General features: G+C 40.5%; 1 protein-coding gene and 1 pseudogene across 1 annotated transcript; both read right to left on the bottom strand.

The window, feature by feature from the left end:
- Nucleotides 1–5,634: 5,634 nt before the first annotated feature.
- On the bottom strand, nucleotides 5,635–6,954 carry LOC121885850 (annotated as a pseudogene).
- Nucleotides 6,955–8,649: 1,695 nt separating this feature from the next.
- Nucleotides 8,650–15,671, bottom strand: LOC121885841 (intelectin-like; the record flags this gene model as incomplete). The annotated part of the gene is made up of 4 exons (XM_042395621.1): nucleotides 8,650–8,839; nucleotides 8,930–9,033; nucleotides 9,819–9,939; nucleotides 15,597–15,671. Coding segments are annotated over 4 exons (453 nt in total), but the record flags the coding sequence as incomplete, so codon positions are not given.
- Between the last annotated feature and the right edge of the window lie 248 nt (nucleotides 15,672–15,919).

The following is a 15,919-nucleotide window of genomic DNA, read 5'->3' as shown; positions in this document are numbered from 1 at the left end:
CAATTAAGCATATAAAACAGACAACAGTTCATTCAACAGTCCTGTAACGCACTGGGGGACGTACACAACGACCTGACTTAGTCCTTACTCCCGTGAAAGGCTGAACTACAGGAGACAGTTCACTGGAATGTCCTGTGGCAACATTGTCTCCCACCTGTGTTGGGTGCTAGTAGCACTCTGGGGCAGAGGGCAAACATTTGTCTGATCCCTAGGCGCAGTCACAGAGCACCCAGGCTTATTTGGGTGCCTGTATACATAAGGTCTGGAGCCTGAGAGTGCAGTGAGCAGTGGGAGACCTGGGCTGTTTGCTGGTACAGTCAGTTCTGAAGGTGAGGGTGGAACTGGAAGTCTGTCAGCTGACCAGGCTGAACGATAAGGTTTCAAGCGATTGTAGTGAATGAGCTTAGGTTTAGCTCTAGGGTCCCGTTGATCCAGAAGTTCATAGTCTACTCCAATGTCACCTGTGCCTGAGTCAAGCCGTCGTAGAACTTTAAAAGGGCCGGTCCACTTAGGTGACAGTTTTTGTCTAGCAAGGGCAGGAAGGTCAACCCACACTAAGTCACCTGGCTCATAGGCTGTGTGTTTCATCCGACGATCATAGTGGTGCTTTTGTTGAGCACCTACTGCCTCAATGTTATGTGCAACAGAGTGAAAAGCAGCACACAGTTTCAGTAATACCGAATTGGCATATTCACTTTGAAAGTCCTGGTGAGTCTCCTAGGAGGAGATCTGCAGGCAGGTAGACCGCTCTGCCATGGGCCAGGAAGAAAGGAGTGTGTTTTGTGGAGGAGTGAACAGTCGTGTTGTATGCAAATTCAACCTGCCATAGATGGTCATCCCATTCACCTCCTCTGCTATATAGATATTTTGCTAACTGAAACTAAGCATCTGATCTGTGCCCCTTGTAATGTCTTTTGTGAACTGAAGTGTCCAGAGAGTGAATGTCCATGTAAAGTTTGAAACACCTCCTTCCGCAAGTTACTAGGAACTACAATCTGTAAAACAAGGTCACCTGGTGGAGGTCTGACTTTGCGACACAAAAGACCATCAACAAGGGTGAGTTTAGGAAACTCTCCCCAGTACTGTCTCATTTCAGGTGAGGCTGCTTTAATGTTTGAGAATGGTGGCCAGGACTGAACTGTCCACCGTTACAGCTGCAGTATCTGGTGAAGAAGACTGCACGAGTGATATTAAATCCATAGCAGTCGAAGCAGTGGGTACAGTCTCTGAGCAGGGTGCCAGCTCAGTGGCTGGAGTGCACATGGATGACTCTATTGGGTCTGTTTGAGTGTGAATGGAAACACATCTCACCTGATTGGCTGTAACCATAGGGGTGGTGCCTTCAGCTGTGAAGGGACGACGGGACATTGAGTCAGCATTGGCGTGTTTTGTACCTTGTCTATATTCAATTGTCCAGTCATAAAGGATCAATTTCCAGAGCCCATCTTGCCCTGCGACCTGTAGGATCACAATCCAGAGCCATCTTCCTCAGGGAGAAAAGGGGTTTGTGGTCAGTGATGATGCGAAAGGGGTGACCTGTCAAATATTGGCGAAAGTGACGAATGGCCCATATGATAGCCCACAGTTCTCTTTCATATGTAGGCCACCGTTTCTCTGTTTTTGTCAAAATGCGGCTGCCATATGCAATGACATTTTCCCTGTTTTCAGCATTCATCTGTGACAGAACACATCCAATAGTTGTGTTGGATGCATCAGTGAAGAGTAGAAACTCGCGTGTGAAATCTGGATAGGAGAGGATGGGTGTGTTACACAGAGCATGACGGAGGCTTTCAAATGCTCTCTGCTCAACCTCAGTCCATAAAAATGTCTTTCCTTTCTGAGTGAGAGCATGTAGGGGCTCTGACATTTTAGAAAACTGGTAGATGAAGCGCCAGTAGTAAGAGCATAGCCTGAGAAACGCTCTCACTTCACTGAGGTTTGTAGGCGCAGGCCAGTCTCTCACTTTCTCAATGTTTTTTGGGTCACGTTTTAGTCCTGCAGAAGAAACAACATGTCCCAGGAATGCCACTTCCTGTTGAGCAAAGCAGCATTTTGAGGGTTTGAATTTCAGATTGGTAGCTCTGAGGCGATCCAACACCTCTCTTAAATGCTGGAGATGGACAGAAAAGCTGGAGCTATAGACAATAATGTTATCTAGGTATACCAGGCATGTCTTCCATGAGAGACCCTGTAGCACTAGCTGCATTAGATGTTGAAAAGTTGGGGTGCATTTACCAAGCCTATGGGCATGACACGAAACTAGTAAAGTCCTCTATCTGTGGTGAAAGCTGTCTTTGCTTTGTCTTGCTCCTCTAGCTGCACTTGCCAGTACCCTGATGAAAGATCCATTGTGCTGAACACCGATGAGCCTCTGAGTGCATCCAAGATGTCGTCTGTCCTGGGTAAAGGGTGTGCATCCTTTACAGTGACTGCATTTAAGCCTCTGTAGCCCACACAGAAACGCCATGTGCCATCTTTTTTCCTGACCATCACCACAGGTGCTGCCCAAGGGCTGTGACTAACTTCCACTATTCCTTTTTCCAGCATTTCATCCACATGTGACTGGATCAGTGTTTGCATTTTTGGGGAAGTGCGATATGCACGATTCCTAACTGGGGGTGCATGGTTTGTGTAGATTTTGTGTTTGACAATGTCTGTATTACCAAAGTCTGTGCTGGTTTTACTAAACACATCCTGGTAAGATGAGAGCAAGCTTTGAAGTTCAAACCTCTCTGCACTTGTCAGATCTCCACATTTGACATCAAAAGGCAGTTTGGTTGGCTGCGTGACATTAGTTGGCAGGCTGGATGGTGGTACTGGGCAGGTGGACACCTTACATACTGGGGCTGAATCCTGAATTACCTCAGTGTCAGATACAAGGGTAAACTGTCTTAACTGCATACCTGAATGAAGCACCATAGGTCCATGTGTTGGGTTGATGATGCGTGCAACAGTACAGCCATTTATAGCAGTAGACAGTGTGCGGACAACTGCGATACCATCCATCTCTAGTTGTCGGGGTTCAAGACAGCCACTGTAGCTGCCTGGTATGCCTGCATTGATTACAGGGGGAATCAGGGCAACTTTGCAAATCATTTCACACCGTGGCGGGACAGTGGTGTTCTCCATTATTTGTGCTGTACAACTAGCAGGGGCCAGGTCATCCTTCCTGAGTAGGGGCAGGACATCATCACCTAGATAGCACAGTCCTCTCCCCATATCCAGAATCACACAGTGAGGCTTGAGAAAGTCAAAACCTAATATAAAGCCTTGACTGACATTTCTGATGACTTGCACTTCATGTTGCAGAGTTTGAGACCCTAGTTTAAAGGTGATGTCTATCATACCCAATGTATCCAAAGTTTGGCCAGTCACCGCTTGTGACATGATAAACTTCTTTTTAATGGGTCTTTCTGCTAGGGAACGAATTGACATTTTGGTTTCCTCACTGATGAACGAAATAGTGGAACCTGTATCTGGCATGATGTGCATATCAGTGCCCTCAACAATTCCACTTACATAGGAGGTGAAGTCTTTACTTACAGTGGCTTCAATGTTCACACTTTCAGTCAGGGGGATTGTCATATCTGTACTATCACTAAGGGTCGGTGATGTACTGATGCAGTCTGTTATTTCAGTGAGGCAGACGTCTGGGGCTTCCAGAGAAGTAGCTGATGAACACCCCGCATCATCAGCTAACGGCCATTTCCCTGTGGAAATCTGCCATGATCTTTGTAACCACTCTTAGTGGGATACTGACTGTCCCAGTCCTTTGGTTGTCGTGTTTGGCCTTGGTCCCCATACTCTTGGAATGAAACATGCTTGGCATAGGGACTCGGGCTTCGGCGGTGAGAGTCATAGTAGGGTCTACTGGGAGAGGGTTGCCTCCCTCTCTTTTCCTCATAAGGGCTAAAGGCATGGTCTGCGTAGTGAGTATCTCTGTAAGGTTGTCGGTACCTGTCAGGCTCCCTACGGGTGTAATCTTGATGGTGGCAAGTCCTCTGAGGAGAATAGTGTTCTGGAGAATGATTGGAACATGAGTATCTGGAGGGGGAATGTCTGTAGCCTGAGCTCCATCTATTTGCATCTCTATCTGGGCTCCTCCCATAAGGTGAGGGAGATCTTTGAGGACGCACATGCATGTGCCTGTCACGGTGGTGCTCGCTGCTTCGCTCATCCAGCTTCAGTCTCAGTGCATCCATATCCTTACTTAAGTCTTTAACAGTAGCAGTGAGGTTCTGAACTGTTTTCCTGAGTTCAATGTCATTTTCACCTACTGAATTTACTGACTGCATTGTGCCAATATCTCTGATGGCAACATTTGGTGAGGACACTGGCATTACTAATCTAGCTGCTTGGCGAGCCCGTTCAGCTTCAGAGGCGACTTGATAAGCCTCAGTGAAAGTTTTCACCCCTCTTTCATGACATTTGACTTGAAGTTCCTGATCCAGACCAGCAATGAAGCGAGACATTTTCATATACACTGAAGCATTATGCTCAAAATCTGGGAAAGCTTCTTTGACAAGCCTGCATACATCTGCAGCATAAACTTCCATTGCTTCATTAGGTAGTCTATGACGGGCATTAGGGAATGTCTGAAATGATGCAATTACATCCTTTTGGCCAAAAGCTGTCTGCAAGTGCTTCTTTGCTTCAGTATAAGAGGCCTGAGTTTCCCGGGGCAGATTATCCCATACAATGAACAGTTCTGGTGGTAGTCTAGTGGGTAACTCAGCTGCTAATACTTTTTTTATGTCCACACCACTGTCCTTGTAACGGGCCTCTTGAATTACCTTATAGCGGCGAGCCCATAGTTGAAAAGACTCACGGCCATCGTTCTAGTTTCTAGTTAGTTGTACAAGTACAGGGCTTTCGTTTTTATGCCCTGTAATGAATATTGTTTGATATTGTTTGTGTTTATTTAGTTAAGTTTTGTTTGTTAGTTTATTCTTTTTTTCTGGTTTTGTTTGTTGGTTGAGCACTTTATTGATTTTGTATCCCTTTTTATTTTTCAGGAGCTTAGCGCCCACGGTGGTGGGGTTGGTGACTGTAGGTGATGGTTCCTCCTTTTTCCTGTGTGCTGTGTGTGTGGATGTGTGTACACATGTGATTCGGGGTGACTCTCTTCTGGACACCTCTCCTACCTCCCCTCCACTGGTAACCCTCGGCCCTGAATAATTCCCCTGCCCCTCTTTTTAATACCTGTGTGATCGGTACGTTTACTAATTGTTTTTTTTTTACTAAATTTTGCTATTGTTAAAAATAAAGAATTGATGGTTGGAACCACGTCTCTCGCCTCTTGGCGTACGAACCTGATTGCCTTTTGAGTTAATGGTACTGGTCTGAGGTAACACTGGTCCCTGGGTAAAACCCCCAGGGTGGCGTAGTTGGATTCTTTTGATAACACTGGTTAGTGCCCTTTAATCCCTTATACTTCTTGCCACAATCATTATTATTCAAACTTTTCTCTGTCTCAAGAGTTCACTTCTGCTGCCTCTGAAACCTATCCACTAAGATATCTAACAAAACTGTCGGCTGGTGGACAGCAATTTGTGTTCCCTAATTCTACTTAATCACTTTTTTACAAGATGTTTTCTTCCATAAATACAAGTAACAATGATTGATACACAATAATTATGGTGAAACAGCTTCTTCTTTATAGATAAACTTCTTACTACTTGCACCAGGTCCATATAAGTTGCTGGTGGACTCTGTGTCTCCATGGTCATACACAATGGGAACAGCTGGTCCTCTGTCGCTGCACAAGCCAACGTTGTATCTCACTGGATGTTGCTAAAGGAAAAGCATATTATAAAGAGCTAGAAGTTCCTGTAGTCCAACTACTTTACAATTACTTCCTTACTGACTAAGTTACTTTGAAGAGCTGCAAGAGGTTCCCCCCGTACAGACGGAGGAAGTGGTTGTCAGTGTGGTAGCGGAGGATGGCTGCCAGCCATCAAATGATCTCTAAAAATATTTTTGTATAGAATAAGGACTGTTTTAGGTCTAAGTTAATCTATTTTCTAAAATACTGAGAATATACTGTTTATGCATGAAAAAAATCCTCTTTAAATGAAATTCAATACAGTAATATTTGTCAGTGTCCCACAAAAGCGAAAATTGTTGTATGCAGCATGTCTGTGCTGGTACCTTAAAATCATCTGAAGTGGCACCCTCTGCTGTTCCAAAGGTGTTTCTGTTGGACCAGTTCCCATCTCCATCTGGCACATCAGCATTGTTGCTCTCCTGGCTGGACCAGCGGTCACCCACTGTGCATTTTCCATAAACGGTGTTCTCATGGACGCTCACCACCTGCGTCCAGCCGCCTCCTGCAGTGGTCATGTCACAGAAAGTCTGATAGACCATGCCATTATCAGTGGTCAAGTAGTGCAACCGATTTGAAAATATTAGAAAATATTAAATATAATATTAAAAAAATACCCACCTTTGTTTTTATTTATTATTCATCTGCTGGTGAGTTGTAGGACTAAATATTTGTTCAGAACAGGTGTTTAGGGGACTGCAACACATTGAATTTGTTGAAACTGTAATAAGATCTTTAATTTTCCATTGCATTAGAAGTCTATTTAATTTCAAAGTACTGCATGAACATCTCCTGCAGGTATAGCCTGCTCACCTTCCTATTCATTATATCTGTCAATGATCTCTTTACAGCTCCTCGCAACATAACTGGATCTGTTCCTCAGTTTCTCCAAATGTTCAAAGTTTGTCCTGGTGAGGGTCTGTGTTGTCTTGACATCTCTGATGACATTTATGTGGGTGAGCTCCTCATTTACTGAAAATAAAGTTAGACAGCAGTGATGTACTGTTGGAAATCGCAGTGAATTAGCATATGTATCTTGAGTATATATGTTCTATTTTACCTGGTCCTGCAAAGGATGCATGTTCCACTGACACCAAAACTACCAACAGCAAAAGAGTACGATATAACATGTCTGTGAAAAAAAAAAGAATATTTGTACCTATTACAACAGACTAGAGTATGTTATTCAATTGTAGGAAATCCTCCTCCAGCATCAAATGTCCTTTGTATTTTCAGTTACCTCTTAAATTCAGTTGGCAAACTGCTGTAATAGACTGTTTGACCAATTACCTTCTGAAAAAGGGCTGCAGGACAACTCATCCAAAATATTCATTCATCCATTTATAAACAGGCTATCACAACATTACATTTACAACTGCAGACTTGACGGATTATTGTAAGGGCCCTTTATTATTGATTTAGTCACATGTACAACTGCAGGTGACTGGCTGACTTGTTGCCAAAGCATTTTAAGATAAGAAGTTCCCATTGCCATTCAATGACTGTGTGCTTCTTTATGGTAGCAATATAGTTATAAATGTTGCTAAATAACTGCTTATGGGTCACTCTAATAAGTCATCATGTCTGTTGTTATAATTGTTAGTATGTTATTAATAAATGATCATGTTTACATAAACCATCAGCAAATTTTTATTTTTGCCTGCAGTTACGAATGTTAATAAATCACTAATAAAGGGTCCTTACAATAATCCGTCAAGTCTGCAGTTGTACATGTTAATAAAATGATCCCGAATGGATTTTGATCTACATGCCCTGCAGCCCTTTTCCAGAAGGTAAGTGGTCAAACAGTCTCCTTGAGGGACTGCTTACAGTTTATCCAGTCTGTCTTCAATATTCAGGTGCCCAAATGAACATTGAAACAGGTTTCGCTCACTGTAAACATTCCTCCTCTTCATACCAGCCATTAAAAGATCCAGTTTTAATGTGCTGTCAATGTAAGTGATGGGAGACAGATTTCACAGTCCTTCTTCAATGCAAAAATGCATTGAAAAGTGCATCCAAAGGTAATACGAGGCTTCAGTCATCCAAATTAGCCAAGAACTTAATTACATTAATAAAGCCATTAATTACAGCCTTTGAAGCCTTTATAAAAGATGCCTTATCAGAAAGTGGTACCCATTATTTCATGCACACACAAATCATTCAAATATATCTACCAAAATTTGGAAATTAGCCAGAGCAACATTCTCCTGATATTAAACATGTTCATGTTGCTCTTCACTGTAATCTCCTTTCTACTTTTACATTCATGTATTTTTGATAAGATATTAAATTAAAATATAGGACAAGTTTCAGAACCAGCATCAAGTTTTTGATGCATATATTTCCTACCTGTGTTGATTGCAATATGATGTGTTTTGGTCAAAGCTCGATCATTACTTTACTTCACAACTACTTTATGTCTTGTTTATGAATCTTGGTTGACGTCTTATGGCTCAAAGTGTAAACTGATTAATATTTAACCACTCAGACACGGAAAACATAATGAATGTCAATTTCCTGACTGATGTTTGTTTATTAAAGGTCCAAGTCAGAAGTATTCCCCACAATATACTAAGGAGAATGATTAGCTAATACTTGCATGTGACATTCTGGAGTCCAGTTATGACAATAATGTATTACTATTGTATTATTATATATTGTATTATTGTTTAATTTGGACAACTTGTTGAAGTGGTGGACCATCAGACCACAAGACCAACATAACCATCAGCTCTCAAAATCTTCCAACAAGCAACATTTTACATTTTATTTCAAGGCCTTATACAAGGCTACAATAGACAGACTTTCATATCCATGTTAAAAATGTCGTTGTCAGATGAGTATGATGTAGTTTTGCCATCAGCGGTAGAACAGTAAAACAGCCGCCTCAATTATCTCTTTGGAAGCACTCCAGCCTTGATCCACATGCAGTCCATTCAAGTCAAATAATGGGAAGTCCCCACACTCATAGGGGGGCAGCTCAGGGAAGTATCCACCTCCTCCTATACAGTACTGGAGAGAGAAACAAAGAGTATGAATGCAGTGTATAGCATTTCACATACATTATATAATGCAGAAGAGCAATGATGGATTCAGACCCACACGTTCAGTGTTGCATCCAGTCGGCTTAACTCCGGAGCAGATAGCCATGGCTGCACATTCATTGTTTATTGCTCTGAATGTGATGAAACCAGCTTCAAACTCCCCTTTCATAAAAAACAGAATAGAAACAATTTAATAGGCTACTTTGCTAAACACAGAAGTTATTTCTGATATTTTAACGACTGTCAGTTATACAATAACTTGTTTTAGCTGCTTAATAATTTTATAATTCAAGGTTCACCATCAACCAAGATATATTTATATTAAAAAGAAAAAGATTTACTGCTCACTGCTCCAAGCACATAACTCCCCCTTAAACCAGAAACTATTAGTTTTACATTTCTCTTTGTACCAATTAAACAGAATTTATATCAAGTTTTAATAAGGGAGCTTATATTTTAACTTTGGTGAGAGCTAGGCTAGCTGTTTCCCCCTGTTTCAAGTCTTTATGCTAAGCTAAGCTAATCGCTTCCTGTCTACAGCCACATACTCTGATACTGGTGGTATCAACCTGCTCATCTCACTCTCAGCAAGAAAGCAAACATGTTTTCCAAAACTATTCCTTTGAGAAATACTATTAATGTGATGAATTGTTGGAAAATGTAATTACATATTAATGGTTGCAAAGTATTACAAATGTTGTCTTTCTTTAGGCCCCCCAATTTCAATTTTAGTTCACTTCTGCTGCCTTCCACTAAGATATCTAACAAACATGTCAGCTGGTGGACAGCAGAGAGATGATTTGAAATGCAATTTGTGTTCCCTAATTCTACTTAATCACTTTTTTATATCATTCAAAAAGATGTTTTCTTCCATAAATACAAGTAACAATGATTGATACACAATAATGATGGTGAAACAGCTTCTTCTTTAAAAATAAGCTTCTTACTTCTTGAATTGGGTCCATATAAGTTGCTGGTGGACTCTGTGTCTCCATGGTCATACACAATGGGAACCTCAATGGGTCCTCTGTCGCTGCACGAGCCAACGTTGTATCTCACTGGATATTTCTAAAGGAAAAGCATGTTATAAATGTCATGGAAAATTCTAACTTTAGGGGTTACAAATTGGGTCACACTGGGTCAAGCATGGGCTTTGAGGTCACAGAGTAAGCAACATCAGTTTTTACAGAGAGAGACACTGTCTCTCTCCTTGGGTGCACAGCTATCTGGATGTTTGCTACTGACACAAGCAAAGTGCTCCAAAGGGACTCTCCATAACCTGTTGTTCCCCTTCTCCTTTCCACAAAGTTGTAAAAAATAGGCAGTAAATGAAAAGTGCGAAGAAAGAATTGCCTTTGAAGTTCTTCCCTACATATTACACAGTGTACTGTCTCTGTGTTACGGGTGTATAAATAGGTGGAGGAGCTGACAATGGTTGAAAATCTCAATACATTTAAAGAAAATACAGATGTTGAAACAGATGAAATTAAGCTGAAAAAAGTTACAGAGCAGAGTGTTGTTGTGAAGAGAAAAAAGTCTCTAAAAAGGTAAAATCTTCAGTTCCAAGTCTTTATGTGTGATGAGGGGTCACAAAACACCTTTGCTTCATTTTAAAGGGTCACATACCAAAAAGGTTGCTGTTGTGTAAAATACCTATAATGTACACACAAGACACATAAAGATAGAACATAGTTTACTTTCTGCAGTGATTGGCCCTCTGTGAGACTGTCCTTCCAAGAGAAACAACAGCATCATGTATTTGTGAAAATATAATTACATTTGTCTGATGAGAACATGCAGCAACCATGTGAATAGATGGTTGTCAGTCAGGAGCAAACATGCCTGTAGTGTGACATTGTTTTAAAGCTGGTTGGTGTATGGATGAGTAGACAAAGAGTTGTCACTGGAGGAGACGGCTGTTCATTTCCTGTCTTCTCTTTCTCTAACACTTACCAACCTTAACCACAGTGGTGTCAGACCAGAAAGCAGACATGTGTATGGAAGCCCATTACCATCAATGTGATGAAAAAAAAAACATCCTGTAAATCATTATAATGAGAAACGTTCTCAAAATAATAACTTAGTATTTCAAAAATCTATTTCAAATATCTTAAAATAATGAGAAACTTTCTCAAAATTATGACTTAATGGCATAACACCTGTAGATGGCATTCGGTCATTTTCAAGCTAATTCATGAACTGAAAAACGTAACAAATAGGGGGAAGATGAAATGACAATGAATCATAGAATGAAGTGGTCTTTAATTGATTTACAATCCTAAATTTAGATCATTTTAACTGTATTATTTTTTTTCTTATTGCCCTTACTCATGGTAAACTGATTTTCAGTCTTACTGCTATTTCTGCCTATTTGCTGCCTGCTCAGTATTAAAAAGTCTAATGCAAAAAAATGAGATTTCACTGCTGTTTTCACATCTAGACCACATAGCACCAGGTCCAGGTCACAAACCACTATACTTAGACTTGACTTCAAGTCAGTTTTACTTGCTTAGCCCAATATCACAAATCACAAATTTGCAAATTAAAGGAGGCTTTATACACAGAATAACAACAATCATAACAATAATGACAATGACACAGCAGCAGCCAGGGAAGGATGCCAACAGGACTGTGAAGGACCGTGAAGGCTCGGCCCAGAACCCAGGGTTTCCTGCGAGATGAGAAAGCACAAAAAAAACTCCGGGGAAGAAGCAAAGTTAGTGACATGCATTGATATTACATGAATGCATACAGATGGAGAGGAGGAGGAGGAGAGAGGAGCTCAGTGCATCATGGGAAGTCCCCCAGCAGTCTAGGCCTATAGCAGCATAACTAAGGGCTGATCCAAGGTGAGCCTGGTTGGCCCTAACTATAAGCTTTATCAAAAAGGAAAGTTTTAAGCCTACTCTTAAACATAGAGAGGGTGTCTGCACCCCGGACCAAATCTGGAAGATGGTTCCACAGGAGAGGAGCCTGATAGCTGAAGGCTCTGCCTCCCATTCTACTTTTAAAGACTGTAGGGACCACCAGTAAGCCTGCATACTGGGAGCGCAGTGTTCTAGTGGGATAATACGGTACTATGAGCTCTTCAAGATATGATGGTGCCTGACCATTAAGGGCTTTGTAAGTTAGGAGAAGGATTTTAAATTCTATTCTAGATTTTACAGGAAGCCGATGTAGCCAAGCTAAAATGGGAGAAACGTAATCTCTTTTTCTAGTTTTAGTCAGTACACGTGCAGCTGCATTCTGGACCAGCTGGAGAGTCTTTAGAGACTTGATAGGGCAGCCTGATAATAAGGAATTGCAATAATCCAGCCTAGAAGTAACAAATGCGTGGACTAGTCTCTCTCCCAGGATGAACAGACATGCGATATATATTGTGTGCACACAACAGACCTAGAAAACAAAATTACAGAAATACAGAGTGGAGAAACAGGATTTATAGATTGATAATGATGGATTGATATATGGAGAATCTGATCAGCACGACATTAAGGAACGTGCCACACAGACATGTCTTCTGCTACCATATCATAGTAACCTAGATTCTGTGAAAATGTACACTATTATCACGACTCTAATCATGCTTTGGATCACATTTCAATTGTTAAATGATTCCATCTTGAGACTTGCTATACCTCTGACAGTGTATGGACACTAACTGGGCACAGTAGATAGCGCTGTTATCTGCCAACTAGTGACTAATGAGTCACAAAAAGTGAGTCTACATGTGTCTCTTGGGAAATGTAGATTATCTGGTTTGCAGGGGTGGAAGTTTAGTTAGCACCAAGGGCAGCATACAGCAAACCAAAACTTTAAAGTAATATCTACAAGCCTGTTCCCACACCCGAATGCAAATGAAGAATACATTTCATCAAAAAATGTGTTGCAGATGGAAAAAAGGATAAGGTTACTGTATCTGATCGTTTGATATAAAATATTATAAAATATGAGATATTCAGCAATGTGGTGTCAGAAAACGTCACATTGTGACAAAAGATTGTACATCAAAAACATCTTGACTCAAGTTATTTTTTATAAATGACATTATGCCGCTCCTCAAGATTTCCCAGCATGCAACAGTAAGAACAGTCCATTCAGTCTTTCTGAGTATTAGTTAGCTCTTAAATTCAGCACAGAGGTCAGACTTACTGCTGCAATCTTAGGTTGAGGTCTCTGAGAGAGCGTTGCTTGATCTTTTATACTTTATGGATAGAGAGTATACCACAGCTGATGGCTCTTTATTAATGATTTATTAACATGTACAGCTGCAGGTACTAACTTGTTGTCAAGGCATTTTAAGATAAGTTCCCATTGCCATTCCATGATTGTGTGTTCCTTTATGGAAGCAATATGGTTATAAATGTTAGGAAATAACTGCTTATGGGTCACTCTAATAAGTCACCATATCTGATCATGTTTAAATAAACCATCAGCAAAGGTTGCCTGCAGTTATGAATGTTAATAAATCGCTAATAAAGGCTCCTTATGATAAACCATTAAGTCTGCGTTTCTAAATGTTAATTAAGTGATCTTGAATGGATTTTGGCCCTGCAGCCCTTTTCCAGAGGGCCAGTGTCTGATTGACTGGCAGTGACTTTAAGTTTTCATACACAGAGGCATGACAAGGAGATAAAATGCAAAGCACCAAGTGTGGCATTTGTTGTCTTCCATACAGACACCATGAGTCACCAACACCAACTTACATCAAAAGCAACTAGCTGCCTTATATACCAGGTAATTAGGCAGACCAGACTACTTAGAGGGGACCACAACCATATGAAATAATAAATATTTACATAACGCCATACTAAAATGGAATACAAAAAATAAATATTTACATAAATACAAAATCTTATCACTAGTAGACAAAGATAAAATACTACACCCTGAACCATGACTCCTACTGATAGAGGTTTTTTTTTTTTTACACAGGCAGGATGGCCAATCCCCCTGTGCTACCTCAACCACCTTCTGGAGCTTCCGCAGCACAGAAAGTTTAACTAACTAAATAAAGAATCCTAATCACTATATGTGTAACTATCAATTAACCTCCACTTCTTAGTCAATCATCCACATAAATCCTAATGAACTATTTAAGGTAATGGAACCTCTGGTCTTCATTACAGTCAGAAGTTCAGAAGTTTATCTAAAGGTAATACAAGGCTTCAGTCATTCAAGTTCAAGCCAATTCAAGTGAAAACCCTCCAAAGTTACAGCCTTTTTTATTACTAATTTACTTCTTTTTGACATTCCTTTAAATAACTAAAGAGAAAATCAAAGTTTCATGCTGGAGGACCATGAAACTCAAAACTTGATCCGAGTAATGGCTTACAACTGAACCTAATTACATTAATGAAGCCATTAATTACAGCCTTTGAAGCCTTTATAAAGGACACCTTATCAGATAGTGGTACCAATTATTTCATGCACACACAAAATCATTCAAACACATCTACCAAAATTTGGAAATTCGCCAGAGCAACATTGGTCAACTAGACATTAGAGCGTGCTCAAATCAGCATGACAGCATACCTAGCCGTGCTCAAATGAAAAATGCCTCATCACTAAAAATATTACTCCGCCTTTCATTGGCACTACAGATTGTCATTTCTGGTTAGACAATTGGTGGTTAATTTGAATTGCGGAGATATGTGAACTTGGCAAACTTGTTTTTTCTGTTGTCATTTTCAGCCGTAACTGTAACATTTGAAGATATATAGTTAAACACCTTCTAGAGTTACAGCCTTTTTTATTACTAATTTACTTCTTTTTGAAACTATCTTTTCATTCCCATTTAAAAGGGGAACACAAAGAGGGAATTTTGTATTAAAAATACTGTAACTTTGGAAGATCTGGCTTAACTTCAGCTTCAGATAAACTTTTTAAAACATTTTTGCTCAAAACAAGGACTGTGGATTTCCTCCAATGGTCAGTATAAAGAGGAGGATTGATTATAGTTTCATTACATGCTCATATGAGCACCTGACTATTTATTTAAGATAGACTTGAAAATTGTGAACATTTCCTTTAAAAAACAAAAAAAAAAATCAAAGTTTCATGCTGGAGGAGGATTTCCCACAACCTGGCAACCCAAAACTTGATCCTTGTAATGGCTTATAACTTCACTTAATTACATTAATAAAGCCATTAATTACAGCCTTTGAAGCCTTTATAAAGACCCGCTGTACTAAAAATATTACTCCGCCCTTCATTGGAGCTACGTCATCTCTGGTAAGACGACTGGTGGTTGATTTGAATTGCGAAGATATGCGAACTTGGCAAACTTGTTTTTTCTGTTGTCATTTTCAGCCATAACTGTAACGTTTGAAGATACATAGTTAAACACAGTGGTCCAACCTATCTGACATTTCTGCTGGGTTTATTTTATGTACTGTGTTGCTTTGCTAGTGTCTTTGGTTTGTTTTGTGGTTCAATCCAGTTTCACAAACATAAAAGAAAGACAACTCAAAACTCTGCTCTGGGTTTTAACCGTCAATCACCCCACAAAACAAAACAAACCAAAGACAGTAACCTTATCCTTTTTTCCATCTGGAACACATTTTTTGATGAAATGTATTCTTCATTTGCATTCGGGTGTGGGAACAGGCTTGTAGATATTACTTTCAAGTTTTGGTTTGGTGTATGCTGCCCTTGGTGCTTACTAACTCCACCCCTGCAATCCAGATAATCTACATTCCCCAAGAGACATATGTTTTTCTCACCTCTGTCGTACGCCTCCCCTGTGTATCCACTGTTACACTCGCAGTATGCTTTGCCCAGGCCCGACACTCTGCATTTGCTAGGTTTGCAGCGAGACAGACTGCAGGGGTTAGCTGTGTCTTGGTCCTGCTTGTCAGCAAGAGCACGCCGGCAAATCCAGGCTGACAGCGACAGGAGTAAGAGTAGGAGTTGATTGGAAGGCAGGTGCCATGAATACACCTGAGGATGAAGAAGGGAGCGACAGGAAAGATGAAGACGTAGACAGATACATTGTAACCCCATCACATACACATTCACATAGAGGCACACAAACTACTTGTATCAA

This window comes from Thunnus maccoyii, chromosome 2 (genome assembly GCF_910596095.1).
Source record: "Thunnus maccoyii chromosome 2, fThuMac1.1, whole genome shotgun sequence".
NCBI lineage: Eukaryota > Metazoa > Chordata > Actinopteri > Scombriformes > Scombridae > Thunnus > Thunnus maccoyii.
The sequence above is the reverse complement of the archived record's forward strand: the minus strand, read 5'-3'. Positions and strand labels throughout refer to the sequence as shown.